The 21,653-nt window shown below is 47.9% G+C and overlaps 4 protein-coding genes across 4 annotated transcripts; 1 reads left to right on the plus strand and 3 right to left on the minus strand.

Annotated features, from left to right (window-relative positions):
* Positions 1 to 479: 479 nt before the first annotated feature.
* On the minus strand, positions 480 to 7,227 carry acaa2 (acetyl-CoA acyltransferase 2). Its single transcript, XM_084439369.1, has 10 exons — positions 7,111 to 7,227; positions 6,412 to 6,578; positions 6,014 to 6,142; positions 5,371 to 5,487; positions 3,862 to 4,009; positions 2,968 to 3,143; positions 2,479 to 2,608; positions 1,854 to 1,924; positions 1,554 to 1,708; positions 480 to 1,190 (listed from the first exon to the last, which is right to left on the minus strand). The coding sequence occupies exons 1-10, from the start codon at positions 7,124 to 7,126 to the stop codon at positions 1,106 to 1,108; spliced, it is 1,194 nt and encodes a 397-aa protein (XP_084295495.1). The 5' UTR covers positions 7,127 to 7,227; the 3' UTR covers positions 480 to 1,105.
* A 264-nt stretch (positions 7,228 to 7,491) lies between these two features.
* mrpl40 (mitochondrial ribosomal protein L40) lies at positions 7,492 to 10,681 on the plus strand. Its single transcript, XM_084440394.1, has 5 exons — positions 7,492 to 7,664; positions 7,812 to 7,898; positions 8,126 to 8,281; positions 9,429 to 9,510; positions 10,199 to 10,681. The coding sequence occupies exons 1-5, from the start codon at positions 7,540 to 7,542 to the stop codon at positions 10,424 to 10,426; spliced, it is 678 nt and encodes a 225-aa protein (XP_084296520.1). The 5' UTR covers positions 7,492 to 7,539; the 3' UTR covers positions 10,427 to 10,681.
* Positions 10,682 to 10,711: 30 nt separating this feature from the next.
* Positions 10,712 to 15,223, minus strand: cUnh22orf39 (chromosome Un C22orf39 homolog). Its single transcript, XM_084440395.1, has 3 exons — positions 15,150 to 15,223; positions 14,733 to 14,900; positions 10,712 to 11,524 (listed from the first exon to the last, which is right to left on the minus strand). The coding sequence occupies exons 1-3, from the start codon at positions 15,174 to 15,176 to the stop codon at positions 11,393 to 11,395; spliced, it is 327 nt and encodes a 108-aa protein (XP_084296521.1). The 5' UTR covers positions 15,177 to 15,223; the 3' UTR covers positions 10,712 to 11,392.
* A 348-nt stretch (positions 15,224 to 15,571) lies between these two features.
* Positions 15,572 to 21,466, minus strand: ufd1l (ubiquitin recognition factor in ER associated degradation 1). Its single transcript, XM_084440436.1, has 12 exons — positions 21,372 to 21,466; positions 21,000 to 21,132; positions 20,796 to 20,828; positions 20,552 to 20,673; positions 20,202 to 20,332; positions 20,024 to 20,096; positions 19,691 to 19,759; positions 19,423 to 19,491; positions 18,936 to 18,986; positions 17,775 to 17,863; positions 17,584 to 17,668; positions 15,572 to 16,161 (listed from the first exon to the last, which is right to left on the minus strand). Exons 1-12 carry the CDS (start codon positions 21,372 to 21,374, stop codon positions 16,090 to 16,092), a joined length of 930 nt encoding a protein of 309 aa, XP_084296562.1. The 5' UTR covers positions 21,375 to 21,466; the 3' UTR covers positions 15,572 to 16,089.
* Between the last annotated feature and the right edge of the window lie 187 nt (positions 21,467 to 21,653).

Genomic DNA, 21,653 nt, shown 5'->3' on the forward strand with positions numbered 1-21,653 from the left:
GGTTTGGAGAAACAGGCTGTTTCCAGATAGCAGGAGGGGTTTAGTGGAGTGAGGAGTAGGGAGGCGCATGATCATAGGTGCGTTTGAAAGTTAGCCAGTTGCTCATAACAGACAAATCCTCTCACAGAGACAGTTACAAGATCACTATAATATGAATACATCCCTTCCATAATAGAGCTGCTTTACCATGTACCTGAACAGGTTAGCTGAGCTTGAGATGGAAAAGGTAACTCATCAGACCTTCATTAATAAAGAGAACTGCAGCGCTCCCATTGAAGGAATAATGACGCAGTGACACTGATACCATGAGCTCATAAACATGATAGACTGATACCATGAGCTCATAAACATGATCCAGACAGACAACAGGGCACACATTGGACAGGAAACCCAAACTTTATTGAGAGTTGATTTTGAAATTAGATCTACAAAATGAACCTTTACAGACAATCCAACAGTGTTGACACATTATTTTGGGCACAGTGCGAATCTGCAGGCAGCAGAGTGAGGAGCGTTCAAAGGCAACGGAGAGAGAGGGAGAGAGAGGGAGAGAGAGCATTTTCTCTCTACTCACACATAGTCCATGTTACTCAGACTGAAACCTTTACAGTTTTCCTCATTCAAGTGTTCCCATGCCACAGAGGAACAGAGATGAACTAGCAGTGTAGGGTAAGGTTAGGGTTAGGCACCTGCAAACACGCTTTAACAGAGATAGCAGTAAACGCGTCTTAGTTAGCCCTCTGAATTCGTATGGCCTCTTCACCCACCCTCTTTATGGCTTCTAGAACCCTACAAAGTAGCATGACACATGAGTACATGAAGCTGCCAAGAAGGGAGTATTAGTTACCAAGCACACTAACATCCTCATCTTCCATGCTAAACAAAGTCCTCGTACATCTGAAGAGAATGTGTGTCCTTGTGAATAGTGCAGATTCTTCCGTTCTTTTCTGATACAGGTCGATTCCACTAATCTTGTGTGTTTCGTGAGTGTGTATTCCTTTACTGGAAGTGTGGATGGCGTTAATAAGCGTAGTATAAGGAGGTTCAGGGGAGTCAGTCTCAAGGCTGGTGCTCTACTGGACGTCCAGGCGGTCTGCTCTCTTGTTCACTGGACGTTCTGGATGATGATGGCGATGCCCTGACCTCCACCGATGCAGGCAGATCCTACAGCGTACTGACCGCCTCGCCGCCTGGGAAACATCACAAAACACCACACACACACACACACACACACACACACACACACACACACACACACACACACACACACACACACACACACACACACACACACACACACACACACACACCACCACCACCATCATCATCATGCAGTGCGAGAGAATGCTTTGACATGCATATGACATATCAGGTGAAAGGCTAACAGTATGTGTGTGTGTGTGTGTGTGTGTGTGCGCGCGTGAGAGTGTGCGTGTGTGTGTGTGCGCGCGTGTGTGTGAGAGTGTGTGTATGTGTGTGTGTGTGTGTGAGCGTGTGTGTGTGAGAGTGTGTGTGTGTGTGTGTGTGTGAGCGTGCGTGTGTGTGTGTGTGACCTAAGCTCGTGGACCAGGTGGCTGGTGATGCGTGCTCCGGAGGCCCCGAGGGGGTGTCCGAGGGCGATGGCGCCCCCGTTGGCGTTGGTCTTGTCAGGGTCCAGACCCAGAGCCTTGGACACAGCCAGGAACTGGGCGGCAAACGCCTCGTTCACCTCAAACACACACACACACACCGTTACTGAGATCTGATTAATGAGCTCTGACATCACATATGAACCATTTCCACGATACCAAAACACCCAGGAATAATGTGATTGGTCCCCAAAAGGTCTAGTTGTATATGTAGAGCGGACACACCTCCACCAGGTCCATATCTTGGAGGGAGAGACCAGCTTTTTTCAGAGCCTCAGTGATGGCCGGGACTGGGCCTGAGATCAGCAAGAAAAGATCAGCATGCTCCCCAAGACACAACCCACCAATCACAGACCAGCATTCAGAGACTGAGTAGTGCCAGTCTCGTTCTCAATCGCATACTTATACTTTCTATTACCAGTACGTACTACAGCTGCCCCTACAAAGTACGTACTACAGCTGCCCCTGTTCTTTGCATGTAGTACACATCCAATGGGGACATACTTCCTTGTCATAACATTGCGCCTTGAAATTTGACCACATCCGTCACAGTCCATGAAGCAACAGTCGTCCACAGCTGGGATGACACCTCTGGGATGACACCTCTGGCGTGACTCGCACATGTGACGCGTTTCCGCTACGCACAGGATTGTGGGTCAGAATAGCTAGAAAAGTGTGCTGGCTTGCATACTTGCAAAAATACGACCGGATCTAGTAGGACATCCTGGTATTTTTGCCATACTGCATGTGGCATACTATATACTGGGGTATACTACATCCTTTTCTGATGTACTATCTAGTATGGAAGAATGTGATTCAGAACTCAGCCTGTTTGAGATCAGCCACTCACCGATTCCCATGATGCTTGGGTCACAGCCTGAGACGTGATAGGCCACTATTCTGGCCAATGGGGTGAGCTTGTGCTCCTTCAATGCATCCTCACTGGCTATGACCACTGCTGCAGCTCCGTCAGACACGCCCTGTGGACGAGGACATCCGATTGGTTAAAATTAACCCATGTCAAGTAATAATATTACAGTAAGCCTATTATCAGTAAGAAATCAGAAAATTACTTTTTTAATGATTATGTTTTCATTCCTAGTTTCCAGACAAGAGTGGTCAGCTGTAGGTGTGTGTGCTACTCAAGAGTGGTCAGCTGTAAGTGTGCGTGCTACTCAAGAGTGGTCAGCTGTAGGTGTGTGTGCTACTCAAGAGTGGTCAGCTGTAAGTGTGCGTGCTACTCAAGAGTGGTCAGCTGTAGGTGTGTGTTCTACTCAAGAGTGGTCAGCTGTAGGTGTGTGTTCTACTCAAGAGTGGTCAGTGAGTGTGTTCTACTCACCGAGGCGTTGGCGGCCGTAACGGTTCCTCCCTTCTTAAAGACGGGTGCCAGCCTGGCCATCTGCTCCAGGGTGGTCTGTGGGCGCGGGTGCTCGTCCTGGGTCATGGGGACCTTGCCCTTCTTGGCCTTCACCTCGATGGGCGCCATCTCCGCCACGTAGCGCCCAGCCTCCTGGGCTGCATGTGGCGGAGAGAACAGGAAGACCAAGAAGAGAAGAGAACAGGAAGACCAAGAAGAGAAGAGAACAGGAAGACCAAGAAGAGAAGAGAACAGGAAGACCAAGAAGAGAACAGTCAGAACAGAAGAGACTCGTGGGCAACGTACACTTCAGAAAAACTGAGAGGCGTCTTCCACTTTTGCAGGGTATAGTATGAATGTAGAGAAGAGTAGACTTTCTCAGGCCAGGGTATAGTATGAATGTAGATAACGGTCCCCAACTTTATGTATCTTAACAGAATGTCTGGAGAAGTTGTTCAGAATGAGGTTTCCTGCTGACGCAGACTGACCTATCAGGGTCTGACGCAGACTGACCCATCAGGGTCTGACGCAAACTGACCCATCAGGGTCTGACGCAGACTGACCTATCATGGTCTGACGCAGACTGACCTATCAGGGTCTGACGCAGACTGACCTATCATGGTCTGACACAGACTGACCTATCAGGGTCTAATGCTGAAGGGAAGTGAGCAGGAGAAACTACATGTATTCCTTTACCAGAGTAAACCACCAGGCTGTGGCTCTGAATTCTCTAAAATCGCTCCCTCCCTCCCTCCCTCCCTCCTCCCCTCCCTTCCTTAACGTGTTCTCTTTACGTTGTACCTCCTAACTAAGTGTATCTGAGTGGGGTGTGTGTAAATGTGATATGTAGAAGCTGAAGTGCTGAGGAGGTCTGACCTTCCTTCCACCTCTGCTGGGTGGTGTGTGCGTACTGGTCACACTCCTCCCTGGAAATCTGGTACTTCTCTGCCAGGTTCTCTGCTGTGATGCCCATGGGGATCTTAATGTGCAGGTCAGTCAGGCCAGCCCACAACGTGTCCTCCAGCTGACAGACAGGCAGACAGGCAGACAGGCAGGACAGTTAGCCCTCATGTGGTTTTTGGATGATGAGAATGTGATTAATTGTGCTTGAAAGACTACATGCATACAGCTACTATGTGTACGTTCATGTCTTTCAACATTTCGACATGCCTTGACATTTGTTTGGTTTGTGTACTTCCTGTGTTTGTCATGGACAGTGTGAGCAGGGGTAGTTGTCATGGACAGTGTGAGCAGGGGTAGTTGTCATGGACAGTGTGAGCAGGGGTAGTTGTCATGGACAGTGTGAGCAGGGGTAGTTGTCATGGACAGTGTGAGCAGGGGTAGTTATCATGGACAGTGTGAGCAGGGGTAGTTGTCATGGACAGTGTGAGCAGGGGTAGTTGTCATGGACAGTGTGAGCAGGGGTAGTTGTCATGGACAGTGTGAGCAGGGGTAGTTGTCATGGACAGTGTGAACAGGTGTAGTTGTCATGGACAGTGTGAGCAGGGGTAGTTGTCATGGACAGTGTGAGCAGCGGTAGTTGTCATGGACAGTGTGAGCAGGGGTAGTTGTCATGGACAGTGTGAGCAGGGGTAGTTGTCATGGACAGTGTGAGCAGGGGTAGTTGTCATGGACAGTGTGAACAGGTGTAGTTGTCATGGACAGTGTAAACAGGTGTAGTTGTCATGGACAGTGTGAACAGGTGTAGTTGTCATGGACAGTGTGAACAGGTGTAGTTGTCATGGACAGTGTGAGCAAGGGTAGTCGTCATGGACAGTGTGAACAGGTGTAGTTGTCATGGACAGTGTGAGCAAGGGTAGTTGTCATGGACAGTGTGAACAGGTGTAGTTGTCATGGACAGTGTGAGCAGGGGTAGTTGTCATGGACAGTGTGAGCAGGGGTAGTTGTCATGGACAGTGTGAACAGGGGTAGTTGTCATGGACAGTGTGAACAGGTGTAGTTGTCATGGACAGTGTGAGCAGGGGTAGTTGTCATGGACAGTGTGAACAGGTGTAGTTGTCATGGACAGTGTGAGCAGGGGTAGTTGTCATGGACAGTGTGAACAGGGGTAGTTGTCATGGACAGTGTGAGCAGGGGTAGTTGTCATGGACAGTGTGAGCAGGGGTAGTTGTCATGGACAGTGTGAGCAGGGGTAGTTGTCATGGACAGTGTGAGCAGGGGTAGTTGTCATGGACAGTGTGAGCAGGGGTAGTTGTCATGGACAGTGTGAGCAGGGGTAGTTGTCATGGACAGTGTGAGCAGGGGTAGTTGTCATGGACAGTGTGAGCAGGGGTCGTTGTCATGGACAGTGTGAACAGGTGTAGTTGTCATTGACAGTGTGAGAAGGTTTCCTACTGTAGGCTGGTTATCATCATGGGTTCACACCTTCAGATCAAACCCAAACTTGGTTCCGAAGCGAATGTTGCGCACGGCGTATGGCGCCTGACTCATACTCTCTGATCCTCCACACAGAATCACCTCGGATTCCCTCAGACAGATCTCCTACACACACGCACGCACACGCGCACACACGCACACGCACACGCACACGCACACGCACACACACACACACACACACAGTAAGAAGTTGTAAAAGGGACACACACAAGCCAAAAGAGGGTTATAATTCCTGTTATAATTTCAGTGGCATTAGCGTCAGGAACACAGTGACCTGATGACCTTCGGTGTTGACACCCATCAGGAACACAGTGACCTGATGACCTTCGGTGTTGACACCTATCAGGTAGCTGAGAACAACACAATGCTCCCCCATGTTCTCCACGTAGATGGTGAATGGACTGCTCTTATATAGAGCTTTTATCCAAGGCGCTATATAAGTGCCTCTCATTCACACACCAATGGCTGCAGCTGCTCATTGAGAGACGTTTGCGATTCAGTGGCTTGGCCAAAGACACTTCAACATGTGGACAGGAGGAGGCGGGATTTGAACCGCCGACCCTGCGGCCACTGGACGAGCCGCTCTCCCTCCCGAGCCCCAGAGGGCGCCGCCCCGTCTCGGCCGGCTCACCTGGGCGCCGTTGATGATGGCCTGGAACCCGGAGCCACACAGCCGGTTGACGGTGAGAGCAGGAACCGGGATGGGAACCCCACACCTCAGACCCACGTGACGAGAGATATAGGGAGCATCAGCTGAACTCTGGAGGAGAGAGAGAGAGAGAGAGAGAGAGAGAGAGAGAGAGGGAGGGAGGGAGAGAGAGAGAGAGATAGAGAGAGAGAGAGAGAGAGAGAGGGAGAGAAAGAGGGAGGGGGAGGGAGAGAGAGGGAAGCATCACTAACCATTAGTCAGGGCACAGGTCCTGTGCTGCACCTCTACAGAGGGAGTTGGTTTTCTTGCTACCGTTCGCCCATCGGCTTGTTCCTCTAATGGTGTTCGTTCTCCCCAAAGTTCCGGGGTTGCCAGGTTACCTGCATGACGTTCCCCATGATGACACTGTTGACCAGCTCTGGAGCCACGCCCCCGGCGGCAAGGGCAGCCTTGGCGGCGTGCGTGGCCAGATCCGTGGCGCTGTGGTCCTTCAGCACGCCACCGTAGGTCCCAAACGGTGTCCGCTTGGCAGACACAACAAATACACCTAGAGGATGAGGAGGACAGAGAGAGAAGAGAGAAGAGGAGGGGGAGAGAGAGAGAGAGGGGGGGGAGAGGAGGGGGAGAGAGTGATGAAGAGGAGAGAGAGGAGGGGGAGAGAGAGTGAAGAGAGAGAGAGAGGAGGGAGAGAGAGAGAGGAGAGAGAGGAGGGGGAGAGAGAGGAGGGAGAGAGAGAGAGGAGCGGGAGAGAGAGGAGTGAGAGAGAGAGAGAGAGTATGAGTTGTTGAGGTACAGAGTCCTGACTGCTGCCTCCCTAGGTACCTGATGGCTACATGTCTCTCTACACATAATACAAAACATGATGCATTAAATAGCACTCGACACCCAGTGATCAATCACTTTGACAGTCTCCTGATATACAGATATTGACAGTTGGTGGTTTCTGCACAGGCTACATATGGCTAGCTCGCTATACCAGACACCCACAAAATGTTAGCTAGCTAACAATGGTCCGTTACCACTAGAGTGCATGCATGCATTTATGGTTACTTCTTTCAATATTGCCCAAGCATATCTACCTCTGAGGAGCGCCATGATGCTGATTTCACGACAATGTCCAGGAAGGTCAACGTATCGAGAGGTGTGTTGTGATCTGATCTACTATGGGCGCTTTAGTCAAACTCTTGACAACGTTCACCTTTCGCCTAAATAAGCTCCTGACATGGGTGACTTGGCATTGGGAAAACAACTTTCGACAAAACATATTTTTTCAGAATTCAACATCGATATTTCCAGGAGATCATTTGTAAACGTGCATTTTCTCCTCAAAATGGCCAAATAATATTTTCTTGACATTGTGAGACCATGGAGCCATACGGACACAACTTTGGATTCGAAAGTGCGGAGCTGAAAACTTCAAGCAATTTACGTCAGTCTTCCAACCACAACCAACCAGTTCCTGTGGCTGTCAAGGGGACGACAGTGAGAACCAGGATTTGTTTATACACATGAAAAGCTTTGACCAAGGATTATGCATTAACAACGATAAAAGATCAAAGGAACCAGGAACCATGTCCCTTGTTGGCTCGCGGGCTCTGTGCAGGATATTGGCAAGGCAAACTACAACACCAAGGTCAGTGGACATGTCTAGTCTGTCTATCTTAACGTTAGCCACATTAGCCCCAGCTAGCTAACGTGAGCCCTAGCTAGCATCCTGTCCTTGCTGCATCTATGCGAGGTTGTCCTCGCATCTATCGACTCCTCATGTCTATTTTTGCAGGTGTGTGATGGGAGTGAATGGCCAGGTGGCACCAGGCGGTCCATGGTTTGCACCTGTGCTCACGCTGAAGACATCTGCTCCTCTAAGGTGAGTGGAAGATCATCGTGTTGCTCAACCACCGCACAAGAACATTGAGATGTTCCTGTCTGTTCTACCTGTGAGTTCCAGCAGAACCCTCTCTGGGCTGACTCTTATCACTCATCTCACTGTCTAGATGCATGACAAAGGCCGCATGCTGGAATGCATCTGTTGACAACATTATATGTCTTGTTGGTGAAACCCCCGAATTCGTCTTACTCTGAACTGTCGTACAGGGCCGAACCAAAGAAGAAGAAGAAGGTGGATCCCAAGAGGGAGCAGATGCAGAGAGAGAGATTGAAGAAGAAGCTGAAAAAGCTGGAGAGAGTTCCTCCTGAGCTCATCCCCATAGAAGACTTCATCACCCCAGCCAAGTGCCTGGATGAGACCAAGTAATGTTCACATACAGTGACACTGATGAAACCAAGTAATGTTCACATACAGTAACACATTAAACTAAGTCATGGTTTATACAGTAACACTGATGTAACCCTTAGTAATGGTTTACATACAGTAACACTGATGGAATGGCCATTGTGACACCTACGGTCTACGATTTACTATATTTGAAGTCAAAGAATAAGAAAGTGGTTTAGTAGTAGAAGCCCGGTGTGTTGATCTAGGAGGTCCGCAGGGCTGTAGTGGTCTGAGCCTCAGGGTCTGGAGTCGCTGGAGTTCGCTCCTCAGTCTCGCCAGATCCTAATATGGCCGGACTGGCATAGTCGGACGCTACTCATGAGGGTGGTTAGTCTAATTTTTGGTGCGAGGGTCTGCTGCTGGAGTTGTGGACACAGGCTTGAGAGAGTCAGGTAGCTGGTAGTCAGGTGGTCAGGTAGCTGGTGGTCAGGTAGCTGGTAGTCAGGTAGCTGGTAGTCAGGGAGCTGGTAGTCAGGGAGCTGGTAGTCAGGGAGCTGGTAGTCAGGTGGTCAGGGAGCTGGTAGTCAGGTGGTCAGGTAGCTGGTGGTCAGGTAGCTGGTAGTTGGTAGTCAGGGAGCTGGTAGTCAGGTAGCTGGTAGTCAGGGAGCTTCTCTCTCTTCCTGATCGCTGACAGACCCTCCACAGCAGCGACAGACTAACCCCTCTAACCAGGGCCATGCAGACCGGCCTGTTATCTCAGACTAACACCTCTAACCAGGGCCATGCAGACCGCCCTGTTATCTCAGACTAACACCTCTAACCAGGGCCATGCAGACCGCCCTGTTATCTCAGACTAACACCTCGAACCAGGGCCATGCAGACCGCCCTGTTATCTCAGACTAACACCTCGAACCAGGGCCATGCAGACCGCCCTGTTATCTCAGACTAACACCTCTAACCAGGGCCATGCAGACTGCCCTGTTATCTCAGACTAACACCTCTAACCAGGGCCATGCAGACCGCCCTGTTATCTCAGACTAACACCTCTAACCAGGGCCATGCAAACCGCCCTGTTATCTCAGACTAACACCTCTAACCAGGGCCATGCAGACTGGCCTGTTATCTCAGTCTAACACCTCTAGCCATGTAGACCGGCCTGTTATAGCATCTCTCTTCCCCCAGGGTGCGCTCCGAGTCAAAGCTGTCCTTTGAGGAGAGTGAACGCCGCGCCCTGCTCATGAAGGAGTGGTCTCGCTACAAACTGGTAAACTCACATCAGAACCAGTGCTTGTGTTTGTTCCGCCTGAGTTTCAGAGTGTGTTGAGTGAGGCCTGTTTCAGAGTTTGTTGAGTGAGGCCTGTTTCAGAGTGTGTTGAGTGAGGACTGTTTCAGAGTGTGATGAGTGAGGACTGTTTCAGAGTGTGTTGAGTGAGGACTGTTTCAGAGTGTGTTGAGTGAGGACTGTTTCAGAGTGTGTTGAGTGAGGACTGTTTCAGAGTGTGTTGAGTGAGGACTGTTTCAGTGTGTTGAGTGAGGACTGTTTCAGTGTGTTGAGTGAGGACTGTTTCAGTGTGTTGAGTGAGGACTTAGTAGTTCACGTCTGTCAGAACGATGTCACCTGGGAGTAGTTGAGTCAATGACAAGATATTTCCCTTATCCCTAATAGTCAGCATCAGGTTTATTAGTCACATACTCCATCATACAGGTACGAGTAGTGAAGTGTTCTTCCGTTAGCTCCTGGATTGTGCTACACTAAGCAACAGAGGTCAAAATATATAGAAAGAGAAACAATGTGTTACCTAGATCTAGATACCCTGAGATACAGAGTATATACATCTATACATGAAGGGATGGGGCGCTGCTTTAGAATCATCCTGCATTGTGTCCTGTGCTTTACACAGATGTTCATAATCCTGGTTATTCCCCCGTGTGTGTGGTATGTGTGCGTGCAGACCCAGCACCAGGCGGAGGTGGAGGCCGTGGGCCAGGCGGTGGAGGCTCAGAGAGAGGCCCTGGAGGAACTGAGGCTGGAGTCGGAGGAGCTGTACCAGGCGGCGCTGAGCCCAGACCCCAGCCTCTTCCCTTTCAGCCACCAGGGGCCGAGCTACACGCCCTCCAAGCCCTCCCACCAGGCCCCGGACGGCAGGTACAACAACGTCACCAAGGTCTACACGCAGTGAGACGGGGACCCTGGTCACGCTGCGCCAGCTGGCAAACGCTCGTCCAAAACACCCCCGACAGGATGGATCTCCTGCTGGTCTGTCCTGAGGGGCTCGGGGGGTTTGTATTCATGGGAGGATATAAATCTGTTGTGCACGCTCATCAGTTTCCATCCCCATTCATGAACAGCTGAATTTCATGACTCAGTGCATACGTTTCATTGGGCGATTCTGTTTTCATGTTATGCAATACTTTGTTAAAACAATGTACGTACAACAAAGTTTGAAATAAAGTATTCACATTTGTTTTTTATTGATATGCATTGATTCATTTCTGTATAATACCAGCTGTGTATAAAGGTATGGGGTGATTCACTAAAGACAAGATCCTTTAACATGACAAACACTGGCCTCCACTGTCCTGGGATCAGCAACAGGCTCGTACTCGTGAAGCTGTGTTCACATGCAACAGACAAGACCATCTGACACAAACCTATAGTCAGTCAGGAACCACCAGGTGATGGTGTCTGATGTTCAAACTCACGTCCACAGAATGTCTTTCTTTCCCCCCTTTTCTTTCATCTCGGAGTATCAGAACTTCGTATGTGTCAGTCAAGTTTAGGCTTCAAAAACTGGGTTGGGTCATGTAACTGTTGGACCCAGAGCTTGTCCATGTAAACCACTCACACACTTCAGGCCAGCCAAGTTAATCTGGCAGTACTGTTGTGTACTTGGCTTACTAGGCCAACCCGCCATCATCAGCCTCTCCACAGCTCAGGCTGACCAGAGGGCTTCAACTGGACCAGCCTGGGTCTGAGAGGGCTTCAACTGGACCGGCCTGGGTCTGAGGGCTTCAACTGGACCGGCCTGGGTCTGAGAGGGCTTCAACTGGACCGGCCTGGGTCTGAGAGGGCTTCAACTGGACCGGCCTGGGTCTGAGAGGGCTTCAAACTGGACTCAAGGCAATAGTAGGTGTTTATTGGTGGCTCATGAGTCCTGGGGCTTGCCCTGGTTCAGGGGCGTGTGCCAGTCTCTGGGAGGGCCTGTCCTCATCTTCCAGACGGGGGTGAAGCTCCTCTGCTCCTCCACACGCATCCTCTCACTCCTCTGCAAGGCCTCCTGGAGAGAGGAGCACAGAGAGAGATCAGCTACAGGCCTCCTGGAGAGAGATCAGCACAGAGAGAGATCAGCTACAGGCCTCCTGGAGAGAGAGGAGCACAGAGAGATCAGCTACAGGCCTCCTGGAGAGAGAGCAGCACAGAGAGAGATCAGCTACAGGCCTCCTGGAGAGAGAGGAGCACAGAGAGAGATCAGCTACAGGCCTTCTGGATAGAGAGGAGGAGCAGAGAGATCAGCTACAGGCCTCCTGGAGAGAGCAGAGGAGCACAGAGAGATCAGCTACAGGCTGCAGGGACAAATAAGGATGAGGATACTATTCAAGATCGGTTTATTCACCATGTACATGGTTCACACATACTAGCAATCTGACTAGGGTCATAGCCTACGCTGATGAAGATGATATAGGACAGGGCAGTGCAAATGCAATACAAAAAAACAGTGCAAATACAAAATACAATGTATCCAATAAAAAGAAAGACAATGCAAATTATTCAATATACACAGAAAGGAGTGTGGTGAATGTATGTACAGTGAGTGTGCATAGTGTGTAGTGTAGTGTGGTGGATGAACAGTGTTGTGTACAGTGGGTCTCATTCATGAAACGTGAGCAGAACGAATTTGCGAGTTCATGAATGACACCCAGTGTGTGTGTGTGTTTGTGTGTGTGTCGTGGGGGGTGGGGACACGAGCCTTGTTAATGAGTCTGATGGTCGTGGGAAAGAAGTGTTTTTTGTGACGAGTGGACCCGGTCCCGATGGACCTCAGTCTCCTGCCAGAGGGGAGTGGGGCAAAGAGACTGACCGGGATGGGAGGGGTCGGCCACGATCTTATTGGCCCGATTTAGGGTCCTGGAGGCGTGCAGGTCCTGTAGGGAGGGCAGTCTACAGCCGATCACCCTCTCAGCGGAGCGGATGATGCGTTGCAGTCTGGCCTTGTCCTTATCTGCTGCGTCAGAACCAGATGGTGATGGAGGAGGTGAGGATGATGGAGGTGTAGAAGTGTACCATCATTGCCTTTGGCATGTTGAATTTCTTCAGCTGCCTCAGGAAGTACATCCACTGCTGTGCTTTTTTGGTGAGGGTTTGATGTTCAGCTTCCACTTCAGGTCCCCTGAAGTTGAGGAAGGAGTGGACAGTGGTCACTGAGGTGTCATTCAGTGTGATGGGTGGGGGGTGGGGTCTGGATTTTTTCTTAAGTCCACAATCAAGTTTTAGACACTATGTAGATGCCTGCCTCATCTTTAGGGTCCTACATGGTCTTGCACCTCCCCCACTCAGCCAGTTCATAAAGCAGAGGGATGGTAGCGGCAGGGCAACAAGGGCAACCATCAGAGGGGACTGCGTTGTTCCTTACAGACGCAGCACATTTGGACAAACAGTCTTCTCAGTTAGAGCCACCCACTATTGGAATAGTCTTCCTAGCGCACTGAGGGAAAGCCCTACCTTTACAACTTTTAAACACAGACTTAAGACATGGCTTAAAGCAAACCAGATCTGCAATCACTGAGTAGGCTATCATCTCTGGAGCTCTCTGTTACATCCTTGGATACTGTGTTGTGTTGTAGTATTATGTTGACCTGCCGAGGGACTACAGATGAAAATTAGCTTAGGTCTACTAGCTAACTCTGGTACATTTACATTGATGTGGAAACTGATATGTTGATTAATGTGCATTGTCCCTTCTTTTAAATAAAAAATAAAATCGAAAATCATCTCATCGTTTCTGCCTTCCCTCTCCCTAGTGCCTCTCTCTCTCTCTCCCTCCTATCTTCTAACCAGGTCCAGTGGATGCCCCACTGTCACCAGCAGACCTCCCGAAGTCCGATAGATACCCCCGTGTCTGCTGTGGATGTCGTAGCATGTCCGTAGAATATTCTCTCTCCTATGATGCTTTTAGCCTCTCTCACTCTGAAATTTAATTTAATGTAATGTATTGCTTTATAAATGTTCTTAGCCGGTAGACAAACATACTCCAGGAGCTTGCTCGATCGCCTTGTTGAGAGGGGTCAGGGAAGAATTTTTACAGCTCACTTATCTGGCCCCCGGGTGATTACTGTTTTTTTGCTTCCCTCTGGAATATGTAGAGAGTGGGTCGTATGCCCACCTCCCTTGTTCTCTGTAAAGCGCATTGTGTTGCCTCTGGGTATGAAATGCGCTATACAAATAAAGCTTTGATTGATCTCCACTGTCTTGAGTGTTGAGCTCCAGGTTGTTTTGGCCGCACCAGGACAGCAGCTGGTCGATGTCCCAACTGTAGGCGGACTGGTCTCTCTCAGAGATGAGTCCGATGAGGGGGTGTCGTCCGCAAACTTGACAGACTGGTGGCTGGAGGTGCAGCTGTTGGTGTACAGGTAGAAGAGTGGAGGGGAAAGAACACAGCCCTGGGGGAGCCTGTGCTGATGGACCTGGAGTCAGAAACCAGAGTTTCACGTGCTGCTTCCTGTCAGACAGGAAGTGTGTGATCCACCTGCAGGTGGGGTGGGGCACGCGCAGCTGGGAGAGCAGCCCCCCAGAGTGAGCGGGAGGAAGGTGTTAAAAGCAGTGGAGCAACAAGATGCTCAAAAACCTTCATTACCACAGAGGTCAGGGCGACGGGTCTGTAGTCATTAGGTCCAGTGGTCCTTGCTTTCTTGGGGACGGAGATGATGGTGGTTGAGGTCAGGACTCTGAGCAGGCCAGTCAAGTTCTTCCACACAAAACTCGCTCATCCATGTCTTTATGCACCATTGCTTTGTGCACTGGTGCACTTGTGCACTTGTGCGCAGTCATGTTAGAACAGGAAGGGGCCATCCCCAAACTGTTCCCACAAAGTTGGTAGCATGGAATTGTCCAGAATCACTTGGTATGCTGAAGCATTCAGAGTTCCTTTCACTGGAACACACCACTGCATCCGACGCTTTGCATTGCCCTTGGTGATGTATGGCTTGGATGCAGCTGCTTGGCCATGGAAACCCATTCCATGAAGCTCTCTACGCACTGTTCTTGAGCTAATCTGAAGGCCATATGAAGTTTGGAGGTCTGTAGCGATTGACTCTGCAAAAAGTTGGCGACCTCTGCGCCTCAGCTGACCCCGCTCTGTCATCTGTTGGATGGGTGAGTGAATACCTTTGGCAATTTAGTGTATAATAACACACAGCTCTCCGTTGGCCGCACACATAACGAGCTTGTTGTATCCATGAATCCAGAAATGTCATGGATAACACACCCACCTTGGCTTCTGTGGTTCGGAGTTTCTCCCAGGCTTTGCATGTCTCATAGTCCTCCCTCCACTGCTGGCAGGACTGGACGGTGCCGTGGGCGTAGTACTGGTGGAAACGGCTCCGCAGGCTCTTACACAGCCTGAACTCGCTCCAGTAGTCGTCACAGATACGAGGCGGCTGGGAGACACAGATACACATACATACACATGACGGTCGGATCACGTCGGGTTAGTAGGCTAATGTTATAGCTAGAACTACAGCTAACTAACTAGCTAGGCTAACTACGTCCAGTAGCTTCGATGCCATTCCCGTGGCATGGCTCCTGGTGCAGAGCTAGCTACAGCGCAGTTGCTTGGGTCTGTTGTGCAACGCTGGCTAAATACAAAAGGACTGTTAATGAGAATAATACATAATTTGACACTTTACCCTCCACGTTGCTCCAGATCCTTCCATTGCTATGTTGGACTGTTTTGACCGCCGGGGCGGCCCGCGGACGTGGCCAGTCACTGAACTTTCGGACCAATCAGAGCCTGCACAGGTCCCATACATTCTTTGGCTGCACCAATCACAGATGGACTGAGTGATGAAGCTACACCATTGTTCGGCCGGATGAAGTTATGCTGATTTATGCAAATTGACCGCAATTTCTACGAGTTTACTGTCGCAAAGCCACACATTGTAGAAACCACAAAACATTCATACATGTAGCTAAATAATAAAGCACTTATACTTGCAGTATGAACGATAAAAAAATAATATTTTCACCCCTCCGACCGAAGTAAGCTAATACACTACAAAGAAAAACAAAGTTATACAGTGTACTTTATTTCAAAACACTGTTCTTTATTTTAGAGTTTATAAATAGTGGAAATAAAAAGCACTCGTTTGTCACTCAACCAGTCTCCCGTGAAAGCTTCCAACAGGCCTTAAATCCCAACTCAACCCCAAGACCCTAACACATGTTGGGATGAGCTCATCCAAGGGAAGGTAGGAGCTAGTGTAACTAACGTGTTATGGGTTCAATTGGGATTACAAAGAAAATATGAAGGAAGCATTATCAAATTAATTTTATATAAACTGTGACCCGACCTTTGAAAGGAGTAGAATGCAGGTGAACTCAGTGGGTGGAGGAGACGTCCTACTGGGCAGAAATGGGGAGGGGTCCCAAAAGCCTTCGTCAGGAGGAAACGCTCAGTATTTTCTTAAGACAATATGATCCACACACAGCTACAGCCCTACATGGTCTCTAAGGGATGGACCGCTAAACTCAGTTGTGTTTTCACGGTCTGTCTTTAATAGATTGCGCGTGGAGAGGTTGGTTGCGTTGTCCAGTGCCTCCCGTTCTCATGTTTAAGACGTTGGCGCCTCAAGGCTTCCTGCCCTTCTTGCGTAGTGACTGTCCCTCTCCGGAGAAGGCGATGAATCTGCTCAGGTCATCCTGGGGGGATGAGCAACAAGACACAAGAGTGACCAGTCAACCCTGGAACAATGACCAGTCAACTCTAGAACAGTGACCAGTCAACTCTAGAACAGTGACCAATCAACCCTGGAAGAGTGACCAGTCAACCCTGGAAGAGTGACCAGTCAACTCTAGAACGGTGACCAGTCAACTCTAGAACAGTGACCAATCAACCCTGGAAGAGTGACCAGTCATCCCTGGAAGAGTGACCAGTCAACCCTGGAAGAGTGACCAGTCATCCCTGGAAGTGGATGTTAGCATGCTACCCCCCACAGCAGCATGTAGTGGTGATATGACAAGGCTCCTCTAGTGAAGGAGACTAATCCTGTCCAACGTCCTGTCTCATAATGACCGTGTTATTATGACTGCAATAATGGACTGTCTCTAATAATGCCTGTAATAATGAGTCTGTAATAATGACTAATAATGACTGTCTCTAATAATGACTGCAATAATGGACTGTCTCTAATAATGCCTGTAATAATGAGTCTGTAATAATGACTAATAATGACTGTAATAATGGACTCTCTAATAATGCCTGTAATAATGACTGTCTGTAATAATTACTACAATAATGGACTGTCTCTAATAATGCCTGTAATAATGAGTCTGTCATAATGACTGTCTCTAATAATGACTGTAATAATGACTGTCTGTAATAATGACTGATAATGACTGTCTGTAATAATGACCGTCTTTAATAATGCCGGTAATAATGACTAATAATGACTGTGTAATAATGACTAATAATGACTGTCTGGAATAATAACTCTAATAATGACAGTTTGTCTGTAATAATGACTGTAATAATAACAGTTAGTGTGTAATAATGACTGTCTCTAATAATGACTGTAATAATGACAGTTTGTCTGTAATAATGACTGTAATAATAACAGTTAGTGTGTAATAATGACTAATAATGACTGTCTCTAATAATGCCTGTAATAATAACAGTAATAATGACAGTAACAATGACTGTAACAATGACAGTAATAATGACTAACTGACAGTTAGTGTGTAATAATGACAGTAATAATGACTGGATTAATGATTGTAATAATGACTAACAATGACAGTGTGTAATAATGACTGTAATAATAAGTTAGTGTGTAATAATGACAGTAATAATGACTAACAATGACAGTTAGTTTAATAGTGACTGTAATAATAAGTTAGTGTGTAATAATGACAGTAATAATGACAGTAATAATGACAGTTAGTGTGTAATAATGACTGTAATAATGACAGTGTGTAATAATGACTGTAATAATGCCTGTAATAATGACAGTTAGTATGTAATAATGACTGTAATAATGACAGTGTGTAATAATGCGTTTCTCAGAAGAGGGGTGCCGCCCCCATCAGGGTGGCCCGCCCGTTCGGGGGGAGTGTTATCCTCACCTCCTCTATGGTTTTCTTGGGCTGAGGTCTGGAGTTCCTGATGAAGGTGATCCTGCCCACCTTGTACTCATAGTTAGGAATGCCTCTGTAGGGTGAGTAGGGGGTCAAAGGTTAAAACATACTGCTGATGTCAACAGAGCTCATCATGTCCGCCCAGATGGAGAGAAACAGAAAACATTATTTCCTTCCACCTTTTGATGTCGCTGGGGTCGATGGGCGCGGGACTCGGCTCGATGCCTTTCTTCTTTCCATCCAGGCGATTTCCAGAGCCAGTGAAGGCCTACATAGAAGAAGACAACCAGGTCATACTACCAACCACAGAACAACCAGGTTATACTACCAACCACAGAACAACCAGGTTATACTACCAACCACAGAACAACCAGGTTATGCTACCAACCACAGATCAACCAGGTTATACTACCAACCACAGAACAACCAGGTTATACTACCAACCACAGATCAACCAGGTTATACTACCAACCACAGATCAACCAGGTTATACTACCAACCACAGAACAACCAGGTTATACTACCAACCACAGATCAACCAGGTTATACTACCAACCACAGATCAACCAGGTTATACTACCAACCACAGATCAACCAGGTTATACTACCAACCACAGAACAACCAGGTTATACTACCAACCACAGATCAACCAGGTTATACTACCAACTACAGTAAAAATCAATCAGATTAGATTAGATTATTTACTAGCCACACAGTTCTTTATTCGGTACATCATGTTACATAAGATCTGGCATCATACATACATACACAAATCAATAAACAGAGAAAACAACAGACAGTCAACATATTACATACACATAATAAGGGCTGGGTATCGATTCGAATTTCAAGAATCGATTTGATTCTGATTCACAAGGTTCAGAATCGATTATCACGAGTCAATTCGATTCGATTCAATATCGATTCGGTTAGTGCTACTAAAACCTTTTTTTTTGTTTTTTTTTTTAACTGTAACCTTAATTACACGACTGCCAAGTTATGCAACACATCAATACTAGGGCTGGGTATCGATACTGATTTCCAAAAATGATTGAATGAATGAATCATTGAACGAATTAATGAACTATTAATTCCTTTATTTATTCATTCATTCATTCATTAAATAAAAGATCGATTTTGGGATTCATGGATCGATTCTGAATCATTTGATTCAGAATCGATTAATCAATACACATAATACATATACAAGACAAAGTGCTTGTAAAAGTCCAGTATTAATATGCATTTTATGTCTATAGCATATGATCCCAGAACCAGGCCCAAGTCTATAGCATATGAACCCAGAACCAGGCCCAAGATCAAACCAGGTATAACTCACTCTGAACCCCATGTCCACGTCAGCATAGCTGCTGGTGTCTCCCTCCTCCTCCTGTGGGGTGAGAGAGGTAGAGAGAGAGGGGGGGGGGGGGGGGGAGAGAGAGGGGAAGAGAGAGAGGGGGGGGGGAGAGAGAGGGGAAGAGAGAGAGAGGGGGGGAGAGAGAGAATCTATCACTACCAGTCCCCAACACAGGAACTCCAACCAAGTTAAATACTGTCAACATTACAGAGACATCTCACCTATTTCAATGTGGTAAAAACAACTATTAAAGAAAACTAAATGAAAATGTCTCAACACTCTTAATAAAGAAATATGGATAACGCATACAATTATCAACACATTTGCTTATTTTGCTAGAGTAAACAACACTCTTAAACGTTGCTCAGTATTTGTGTAACATTGCTCAGTATTTGTGTAACACTGCTCAGTGTGTATTAGTATTGCTCAGTGTGTATTAGTAGTGCTCAGTGTGCGCTCTTGTTGGTACCGCCGGCTCCTCGTGGTGCTGAGGTCGTCTCTCCGGCTCTTTATACCCCAGCGGGGCGTCAAAGTCCACCTGGGAGACGACAGAGACACGTCCATGAGACAGAGACACTCCCATGAGACAGACACACTCCCATGAGACAGACACACTCCCATGAGACAGACACACTCCCATGAGACGCTAAACAAACCTAGCGGACAAACACACACATTCGCTACGTCATGTCCACTTGACACGTTTGTGTTACTGATTGTGAGTGGAGGAGACTTACATTCATGTCACACTCGATGATGGACACGGCTTTATCTGGCTTGGTCTCCATCACCCGCAGCTCATAGATCTGAAACAAGAGGAACAGCAGTCCCAGATCAACTCTGATAGATCTGAAACAAGAGGAACAGCAGTCCCAGATCAACTCTGCTAGATCTGAAACAAGAGGAACAGCAGTCCCAGAGCAACTCTGCTAGATCTGAAACAAGAGGAACAGCAGTCCCAGATCAACTCTGCTAGATCTGAAACAGGAGGGACATCAGTCCCAGATCAACTCTGCTCTTCCCACTCCCTCCCTCTGCTGTTCCCACTCCCTCCCTCTGCTCTGACGCACCTTTTCATTGTAGTTGATGGCGATGACATCCCCCGTGGTTAAGCAGGCAAAGTTTCTCAAGGCATTTTCCAATCTGTGAGACAGAGAAGAGTCACAGATCTGCTGTGTGAGTGTGTGTGTGTGTTTGGGCCTGGTCAGTGCTGGTCTTAATGTGGATGTGACGGGGCTGGTTTCATACACAGCTTTGGGGTTGGTGATGTCCAGGAAGTCTGGACTCTGGGGCTGGAACTTGGAGTAGGTGGCGACCATGAGGTTCACACTCTCCACCTGCACCAGCCCCCCCTCCTCCAGCAGCAGGTTCTGCATCATCTACAGGGATCTCTCTCACACACACACACACACACACACACACACACACACACACACACACACACACACACACACACACACACACACACACACACACACACACACACACACACACACACACACAGGACTTCATTGAAGTATTCTGAACTAGAATCATGTCCTTTTAACCTCTCTCGGACACACAAAGCTGAAACAGTTGTTCCTGATGTTGAGACGCACCCAGTGAGGCAGGTAACAGATGCCCTCATCAGCGACGAACTCCAGAACCCCACAGTGAGTCATCCTGTCCGAGTTCTTGTTGGTCAGCTTGAACAGCATGGGGTAGGTGATGTTCAGCCTGCCTGTGTGGGGAGGAGGGTGGGACTTGAGAAGCTGCGATCTCTCTTCCCTTCATGCTTAGAAATCAAAAGGTACTTGTGTTCAGAGTGTGTGTGTGTGTGTAAAGTGAGGAGGGTATACTTACTGAGTTGGTCAAGGGCAGATGGTGGCATTATTACTACAAGGATTAAACAAAAGAGCGCAGATATTAACTAAGCAATTGCCTCTGAATGTGACCACAATTCAAGCTCCATCACTGGACTCATATGATGTATTAGAGCATTTGTTCCTTCATGTCATGACGAGCTGTATGCTGGTGAACTTGTATTTAAATATATTGAAATATTACTTTTTCCTCCCTTCTCCACGTCGGAGCGGTCGTTGGGCCCCGCCAGCATGGACACGGAGTAGCAGCGGTACTGAGTGGAGAAGCGGTTCTGGAAAGCCCGGGGGATCGGGTGGTCGAACATGTTGAAGGAAAACTGCAACGCAAACACAAATGGAGATATGCCATTCGGATACCGTGATTACATATCTGTAGGATGCGTTTTCACTTGAATCTCACAACAGTGACAGTGCATATCTCCCGTGTTGTTCAAACCATAGCTAGCGAGCTACTGAATTTCAATACGAAGTACTTACTACTAACTTACTAGCTACTTAGCGAGAAAACCATTATCAAAGACAGGTCAAGAACAATGTTGTACATATAGCCACTTACCATGTTGACAATTAGGTCAGATATATAAAAGGGTTTCTAACAGGGTTGCTAATTTATCCCCGTCTGCTCTGTTGTGTTCCGCTTCTAGTTGTTCTGTTCGTTTATGGTTTATTGGCGGTTGGTAAACAATTGTCGGGTGCATTACCGCCACCTAGTGGTCTGGAGCGGGACTAAACACTATCAGAACAGTTAAAGACCTAAAACTAATCTCCTCCGATTCTATACAATAATCTTGTTGTAACATGTAACACATACGTAACACACACCTTGTTGTCCAGAAGG

Source organism: Borostomias antarcticus (genome assembly GCF_949987555.1).
Source record: "Borostomias antarcticus genome assembly, chromosome: 6".
In the NCBI taxonomy this organism is placed as follows: Eukaryota; Metazoa; Chordata; class Actinopteri; order Stomiiformes; family Stomiidae; genus Borostomias; species Borostomias antarcticus.

What these genes read in the sequence shown, in the direction of transcription:
- acaa2 (XM_084439369.1), bottom strand. An exon ending in TTACGGCCGCCAACGCCTCG is followed by an intron (nt 2,609 to 2,967) that starts GTGAGTAGAACA and finishes CCTCGTCCACAG; the next exon opens with GGCGTGTCTGACGGAGCTGC. An exon ending in AAGATATGGACCTGGTGGAG is followed by an intron (nt 1,709 to 1,853) that starts GTGTGTCCGCTC and finishes TGTGTGTTTGAG; the next exon opens with GTGAACGAGGCGTTTGCCGC.
- cUnh22orf39 (XM_084440395.1), bottom strand. Translation starts at nt 15,176, where the DNA reads ATGGAAGGATCTGGAGCAACGTGGAGG. An exon ending in GATCTGGAGCAACGTGGAGG is followed by an intron (nt 14,901 to 15,149) that starts GTAAAGTGTCAA and finishes TGTGTCTCCCAG; the next exon opens with CCGCCTCGTATCTGTGACGA. An exon ending in TCCGAACCACAGAAGCCAAG is followed by an intron (nt 11,525 to 14,732) that starts GTGGGTGTGTTA and finishes TCCTCTCTCCAG; the next exon opens with GAGGCCTTGCAGAGGAGTGA.
- ufd1l (XM_084440436.1), bottom strand. An exon ending in CGTGGAGAAGGGAGGAAAAA is followed by an intron (nt 20,829 to 20,999) that starts GTAATATTTCAA and finishes TAATCCTTGTAG; the next exon opens with TAATAATGCCACCATCTGCC. An exon ending in ATCACCAACCCCAAAGCTGT is followed by an intron (nt 20,097 to 20,201) that starts GTATGAAACCAG and finishes TCTGTCTCACAG; the next exon opens with ATTGGAAAATGCCTTGAGAA.
- mrpl40 (XM_084440394.1), top strand. Translation starts at nt 7,540, where the DNA reads ATGAAAAGCTTTGACCAAGGATTATGCATTAACAACGATAAAAGATCA. An exon ending in AAGACATCTGCTCCTCTAAG is followed by an intron (nt 7,899 to 8,125) that starts GTGAGTGGAAGA and finishes ACTGTCGTACAG; the next exon opens with GGCCGAACCAAAGAAGAAGA. An exon ending in AAGTGCCTGGATGAGACCAA is followed by an intron (nt 8,282 to 9,428) that starts GTAATGTTCACA and finishes CTCTTCCCCCAG; the next exon opens with GGTGCGCTCCGAGTCAAAGC.